This window comes from Heteronotia binoei, chromosome 15 (genome assembly GCF_032191835.1).
Source record: "Heteronotia binoei isolate CCM8104 ecotype False Entrance Well chromosome 15, APGP_CSIRO_Hbin_v1, whole genome shotgun sequence".
NCBI classification, from domain to species: Eukaryota; Metazoa; Chordata; class Lepidosauria; order Squamata; family Gekkonidae; genus Heteronotia; species Heteronotia binoei.
Window position 1 is genome coordinate 64,460,180 of NC_083237.1, and position 7,909 is coordinate 64,468,088.

General features: G+C 48.4%; 1 protein-coding gene across 1 annotated transcript in view; it reads right to left on the reverse strand.

Moving 5' to 3' along the window:
* Positions 1-5,999, reverse strand: part of PLCD3 (phospholipase C delta 3) — a 45,060-nt gene extending 39,061 nt beyond the window's left edge. The window contains exon 1 of the mRNA XM_060256166.1: positions 5,834-5,999. Coding sequence (XP_060112149.1) covers positions 5,834-5,885 — 52 coding nt within the window. The 5' untranslated portion in view covers positions 5,886-5,999. The remainder of the gene's footprint in view (positions 1-5,833) is intronic.
* Positions 6,000-7,909: the final 1,910 nt, after the last annotated feature.

Consider the following 7,909-nt stretch of genomic DNA (forward strand, 5'->3'; position numbering starts at 1 on the left):
CCTGTAATAATCATGCGGGTGTGGCCTAATATGCAAAGGAGTTCCTGCTACAAAAAAAAAGCGCCCTGCTCCACTCATTGAGAATGCCAATGCTCTTCCTCTAGCCAGGTGCTGCAGGAGCTTGTGGGATTTCTTCTATTTTAAACCTTTGCATTGTGTCTTATTTCTACATGAACATATGAAGCTGCCTTATACTGAATCAGACCCTCGGTCCATCAAAGTCAGTATCGTCTTCTCAGACTGGCAGCGGCTCTCCAGGGTCTCAAGCTGAGGTTCTCCACACCTATTTGCCTGGACCTTTTTAGTTGGAGATGCCGGTGATTGAACCTGGGACCTTCTGCTTCCCAAGCAGGTGCTCCACCACTGAGCCACAGCCCCATTCATGGCTCTCCAGGGTCTCCAGCTGAGGTTTTTCACACCTCTTTGCCTAGACCCTTTTTAGTTGAAGATGCCGGGGATTGAACCTGGGACCTTCTGCTTCCCAAGCAGGTGCTCCACCACTGAGCCACAGCCCCATTCATGGCTCTCCAGGGTCTCAAGCTGAGGTTTTTCACACCTATTTGCCTGGACCTTTTAGTGGGAGATGCCAGGGATTGAACCTGGGACCTTCTGCTTCCCAAGCAGATGCTCTACCCCTGAGCCACAGCCCCATTCATGGCTCTCCAAGGTCTCAAGCTGAGGTTTTTCACACCTCTTTGCCTGGACCCTTTTTAGTTGGAGATGCCGGGGATTGAACCTGGGACCTTCTGCTTACCAAGCAGGTGCTCCACCACTGAGCCACAGCCCCATTCATGGCTCTCCAGGGTCTCAAGCTGAGGTTTTTCACACCTATTTGCCTGGACCCTTTTAGTGGGAGATGCCAGGGATTGAACCTGGGACCTTCTGCTTCCCAAGCAGATGCTCTACCACTGAGCCACCGTCCCTCCCCAGATGCTCTACCACAACGGGGGAATCTTAGCACAATCGCTTGTAAAAGCTGATCCGAATGCTGGAGGGTTTTTTTCAATTTTGCGTCTGGCTGACCCCAAACAAAGTGGCATTTGGAGCTGCGGCGATGGACTAGCAGGGAGGAGGCCCTCGGCAACAGCTTGGAGCAGATGACCTAATTATGCCAGCCTTGTGTTGAATCACTTTAATCCCAGACGAGACAAAGTCCAGCTTGGCGGGGCTGGGTGTCAGCGCGATGCAGTGGTTAAGAATGGCAGACTCTAATCCGGTTTGATTCCCCACTCCTCCTCTCTATGAAGGCTGCTGGGTGACCCTGGGCCAGTCATAGTTTTCTCCGAACTCTCTCAGGCCCACCTGTCTCACTTTCGGCCCACAAACTCCTGCAACATCTGGCAGGGTTCCAGAGGAAGAGGACTGACATTGTCAGTGGGTGGAATATTTTGGAATGCAGAAGACGACAGAGCACACTCGGCTATGTATGACACTTTGGTCCTGACAGAGAGAACTGTGTTGCTCGAAAGCTTATGCTACAATAAAATTTGGTAATCAAAGATGCTATAGGATTCTTTGCTAATTTGCAACAACAGACCAGAATAATAGAATCATAGTGTTGGAAGGGACCTCCAGGGTCATCTAGTCCAACTCCCTGCACAATGCAGGAAACTCACAAAGACCTCCCCCTAAATTCATAGGATCTTCATTGCTACCAGATGGCCATCTAGCCTCTGTTTAAAAACCTCCAAGGAAGGAGAGCCCACCATCTCCCGAGGAACCCTGTTCCACTGGGAAACTGCTCTAACAGTCAGGAAGTTCTTCCTAATGTTGAGCTGGAAACTCTTTTGATTTAATTTCAACCCGCTGGTTCTGGTCCTAACTTCTGGGGCCACAGAAAACAATCTGCACCATCCTCTATATGACAGCCCTTCAAGTACTTGAAGATGGTGATCCTATCACCTCTCAGCCGCCTCCTCTCCAGGCTAAACATCCCCAGCTCCTTCAACCTTTCCTCATAGGACTTGGTCTCTAGACCCCTCACCATCTTTGTTGCCCTCCTCTGGACCTGTTGCAGTTCGTCTATATCCTTCTTAAAATGCGGTGCCCAAAACTGAACACAATACTCCAGGTGAGGTCTTACCAGAGCAGCTAACTCCTCTGGATCTACCTCACAGGGTGTCTGTTGCGGGGAGAGGAAGGGAAGGAGACTGTAAGCCTTTCTGAGACTCCTTAAGACAGAGAAAAGCAGGGTGCAAAACCTACTGTTCCCCCTTTTCATAAAATGGCCCAGTTGCTGTCACAGGCATGACCAGAGTTCCATTTGTGGTCCCTCCAATCTTACATTAGAGTACCCACTGTGGCTCAGGATGTATCCTTCACAGCAGACATTTTAACTGGGCACTACCCAAGGCCCAGACATTATGGCACTCTCAAAGTTCCAGCATCAGGGTATAGCGCTGGTGGTTGAGCTCACAGAGTCCATGTGGGCAGAGTCCAAGGGGCAGAGCCTGTGGGAAAGCCTTCAGTCATCTAAAGTGGAACACTGCCCTTTCGGTGGCAAATCTCTGCTACCCCACAAAGTGAGCCGACACAGATCAATTAAACACAGCCTGAGAAAGAAATGCCCTCGTTTTGACCCAGGCTTACAAGCAATAGAGTGATTAGCAGACATTCTCACAGTTTGACGTTACTGTTTTATTGTTTTCTCACGCTCATGCTACCCAGATCAAAGGTTGGCTCAATTTGTTAATTTTCCTATTCTGTCGTTGAATTTAAAATTTGTACCATTTTGCATTCTAAACCACTGCCTACCAGCTATGTGTAGCTCTGCTCACTGTACCTGATTGCTCGTTTGAAGAAGCGTGCATGCACACAAAAGCTTACATTCTGCAGAAAACTTTGTTGGTCTTAAAGGCGCAACTTGATTCCTGTTGAATGACAGTGCTATCAAAGATACAAGGTAAAAACTAAAAGCATTTAACTTGGGCAGGAAACCTCATCAAGCCACGAGTGTAGAGGCCTTGCCATTTTTTTTCCTGTTGTCTGAAGTATTTTACTTTCCTGCTTCTCTGCTTCACCTGTGCCTATCTCTGTGCAACAGTTATCGCATTCTTTCAGCCTAGTCTCCAGGCTTACCAAGGCCACTCTTGAAGATTATGTGCATCTGCAAATGGGATGAAAAATACTTGGGGGGGAGGGATTGCCGCTTCCCACTTTCCTTTGAAAATTTAACAGTTTCAGCCAAAGCTATAAGAGGAGGGGCAAAAGCCTGCCAAGTCAATTTTTGCAAAGTCCACCCTGCCTATAGCTGTCATGAGTCAATAAATATCCATCAATGAAACGGACTGTTTGTGATCACTGAACTGCTGGGGTCTTGACTACAAGCAAATGAAGCGTTCTGGAAGGCATTCAAGAAAAACATTTGCCTGTTTTACAGACGGGCAGCGCTTAGACTGGGAATCTACAAGCCCAATGGGTGACCCACGAGGAATGGATCACTTCAGAAAGGGAGCAGATTCTCTTCTACATGAGTGCTCACACAGAGAGAGAGAGAGAGAGAGAGTTAGCTGCCCTTTGCTTGGTCCTAACCAAAGATATTGTGTCAATTGGTTTCTGGTTTTTTTAACCCCCTCCTAGGCCCAGGGTCCCACCGGATTGGACCTGGCTGATGCTGGGGGGGCGTTGTATACCTTGCCTGAGGCAACGAAGTACACTGAGCTGGGTCTGAGGGAAAGAGCTCTCAATGGGGTCTGACTGCTGAGGGCAGCTGCCAGGATTCCGACAGCCTTTCATCCCTCCATCTCCCCCCTCTATGGGTCAGGGAGAAGCTGGCCCCGCCTCAAAGCTTCTGTTCCTGCCACAGATCTCCAAGTCAGCCTCCTGGCTTGGCCAAAGAGAAGCCCCATCACAGTGGAGTGGGGACAGCACAAAGCAGTGGGCTCCTAGCTGGCAGCAGGGAGGTCTGGGGGGGGTGTAAGGAGCTGCGTTCGTTTTGAAGGGTGTGTGCCTGCACTCAGCAAGTAACTCTTGAGACAAGAGGACTATTTTGGTTTTATTAAATCATTCAAATTATACAGAGTGCAAGCTAGGCTGGAACCACTTCTTAGCCAAAAGCTAAAGACAAGACAAGACAAAAAAAGACAAGACAAAAAAAAAGACTAAACTAATACTGGCTAGAGGCTATCTTAAGGAGATGTTAAAAGCTTACTAACTCGGCCTCCCTGATGTGGTTTCAAGGTATAATGGCCTCACCCATGGGCTAAAGAAAGAAAGTCTGCTCCGGGGGAAACAGCCCTTTTCCTTCTAGCATGAAAACATGGAAGCCCCCCCTGCCTTTGTCTGCCCCCAAGTCCCTTGGCCAGTCTTAGGCCAGCTGGTCAAGAATGGCAGATGCATAGAAGTACAGAAGGGTCATCTAGTCCAACCCCCTGCACAAGGCAGGAAACTCACAAATGCCTCCCCCTAAATTCACAGGCTCTTCATTGCTGTCAGATGGCCATCTAGCCTCTGGTTAAAAACCTCCTAGGAAGGAGAGCCCACCACCTCCCGAGGAAGCCCGTTCCATTGAGGAACCCCTCTAACGGTCAGGAAGTTCTTCGTAACACTGAGCCGGAAACTCTCTTGATATAATTTCAACCCACTGGCTCTGGTCCTACCTTCTGGGGCCACAGAAAACAATTCCACACCATCTTCTATATGGCAACCCTTCAAGTATTTGAAGGTGGTGATCATATCACTTAATGGTGATCAATTAATCAGCAGCACATTTTTCTCCATACAGGCCGAAACCAAACCTGTAAAAACTTACAGCCTGAACACAACTGAGGAAAGCCATGAGAGACCCACAGGCCTGATAACAGCTCTTCCGTACAGAGGGGCTGGCCTATCACCCCTCCCTGTTTGCACCAAGATGCCTTTAAGGAGCTCCATAGGGGTAGAAGAATGTGGGGGGCATAACTGCTCTGCGTCAGGCCTCGCTTCCTCCCACCCTCTTCCAAGCCCCTCACAGAGGAAGGGAGGAGGAGGAGGGAGTATTTGGAAGGGTGGGTTAGTTTATTTATTTTATTTATGCCCTGCCTTTCTCCCCAACAGGGGCACAAAGCAGCTTACACTGTTCTCGTCTCCTTCATTTTATCCTCACAACAACCCCATGAGGAAGGTTAGGCTGAGAGAGTGACCGGTCCAAGGTGGACCCAGTGAGCTTCCATGGCAGTGGAGATCCGAACTTGAGTCTCCAAGTCCAAGTCTAACCGCCCCCCCACCTATATGAGGAAGTCCTATTTCAATGTATCTGAAGAAGTGTGCATGCACACAAAAGCTTATACCCAGAATAATAATAATAATAATAATAATAATAATAATAATAATAATAATAATAATAATAATAATAATAATAATAATAAATTTATTTTTGTATCCCGCCCTCCCCCGCCAAAGGCAGGCTCGGGGCAGCTAACAGGCATGGTAAGTACCATGGTACAATAAAATACAATAAAATACAATCATTTCTATAGGCAGTTAAAATAAATTAAGTTACATTCATAAAATTAAACTAGAACTTAGATACAAGAGAAAACCATTCTGATTTATCATTCTGCATTCAGAGTGTATATAGGATGGCTAGCTGTCACATCTCGGCTTCATTCAAAAGCGAGCTGAAAGAGGACGGTTTTGCAAGCCCTGCGAAACCGGTTTAGGTCTCGCAGGGCTCGCACCTCCTCTGGGAGTTGATTCCACCATTGGGGAGCCATTGTTGAGAAAGCTTGCTCCCTCGTTGATTTCAATCTAGCCTCCCTTGGTCCAGGGATTTTTAAAAGGTTTTGAGAACTAGACCAACTTTGCTGGTCTTAAAGATACCCCTGGCCTTGAGCTTCGTTTTAGAGAGACTTACAGACATGTTTGGAGTGAGCCCTTTTGAAGCGGGTCTCAAACCAGATGGTCATCCCGTCGTCCTGAAGGCGGTGAAGCCGTTGCTTCTGCTGCTGGCGGCCCTTGATCTTCCAGAGGAGGGACCCTTTCAGGAGCACCTTGATATCTTCATCGTCTGTTAGGCCTGCAAGAGGGGGGAAAGGGATTAAATCAGGGCACCGTGGGTAGCTTGGAAGAACAGCACGAGCAGGGCCAGCTCACTCACTAGGCAAAATAAGCATTTGCCTAGGGCGCTGGCAGGGCAGGTGTGCCAAAATCAGCCCCAGCCCTGCCCCCTAGGCAAATCCCTAGTTGCCTGCTTCCCCCTCTCTCCCTCCCTCCCACCCACTCTTTCAAGGCCCCCCCTCCTGATTAGCTGATCAGTGGGAAAAGCCGCAGGGAGGCCAGCACTCCTATGCCTGCCTTCCGGCACTCTCCGGACCTTCAGCACTAGGGTGGATCAGCAAGTCGCTGAAAAAGTGGCTGCCACCGCCGCTGCTTCCTCCCCGGATCACGTGGGGAGGAAGCAGGCAGCGGGTGCTTTTTCAGCAGCTTGCTGATCCTTCCTTTTGCCGCCACCCCAGCGCTGAAGATCCAGAGAGCGCCAAAAGACCGCCATAGGAACGCCAGCCTCTCTGCAGCTTTTCCCGCTGATCAGCATCGCTGCCAGTTCCCTAGGCAATGGCATTAAAGATTGGGAGGGAAGGAAGGAAGGGGAGGCGCCGCGGAGGGGGGTGGGAGGGCAGTGGGGCACGGCGCAGGGGGCAGCGGGCATCGGGGTTGCCCAGGGTGCCATGGGACCATGGGCCGGGTCTGAGCGCAAGGAGACTTTTCGGTCAACAATGTTTCATTAGACTTCCATTCTGGAAGCCTGTTCTCAATGCTATGGAACACGCAAAATCCCTGGAACACGTGAAAGACTAACACGAACAAGAGTGCTTCTGAGGATGTGCGAAATGTCATTCCCAGCAAATAAGCACCACCAGCAACCCCCTCTCCGGACTAAGACAGTTCTGGATCCCACCCATTTCTGCAACGTTTCCACATGGATGCTGGAACTGCATTCAATTGAGTTCCCCCAGCCATAAAGTTTAGAAAACCCCACCGACTGCAACAAGTTCAGATCCTCTGAGAAGCTGGCACAGAAAGTCTGGAGGGTGTTTGCATTCAGTTTTGTGGACCACAAATTGCGCAATTTGTGGTCCAGTAAACCAAACACAAACATCCTTCAGGCCTTCATAATTTTGTGCCTGCCTCATCGAGGATGACAAAGAAACCCAGTGGATGCTGCTGGTTTGTGTGGTTTTTTTACTTTTGCAAAAATAACTCTTATTTATCCAACTTTCCAAGTTACAAAAAATAAAACCAACAATATAAAACAATGCAATTATTACTTCCATATATTACAAAATCTACATATTTGACTGGCATAGCATTGTCGTGAGATCAAGTCTTAAGCGGTTTCAGGTTTTGGATTATGCAAATAATAATTTATTTCAACATAATCCAGAAACTTAAACCATTTTTCAATAAAGTTGTTTTCAATCTTTGCATTTTCCATAATTGTTATTTGTGTTGCTGTGATGCTATTGTTTTAGCATACTCTCGGTCGGCCAAGAAACGGTGAGATTCTGTCCTCTAGTGACGGGAACAGGGAATCTAGGGCAAGTATTGCTATTAACAACATGCTTAATTGTAAAAACGGTAGACAGGCGCCCGATATCTGGGCTGCCTGAAAGAGAAAGGACATGAATAAAGACTGCAAATAATCCCTGTCTGGCTGGCTGCCTAGCAAAGGGGAGGGAAGCACAGTTTCGCATCCACCATTAAATCCCCACTGACAGCAGGCATAGAAACCACATCAATGGTGGCCATTTGCTCTTTGGATTAGCAGCTCTGGGCAACTGTGTACAAGTTTGTGTTTCCTTTTCAGCTTCCTCTCTTCGCTCTGAGGCCTCGCCCCACTCAGTCTTTGGTCTTCTGAAAGCAGAAAACAGAGAAATTGCACCGCTAGAGTTTGTACAAGGTGGGGCTGGTCTGTTTTGCCAATATTGCAGGA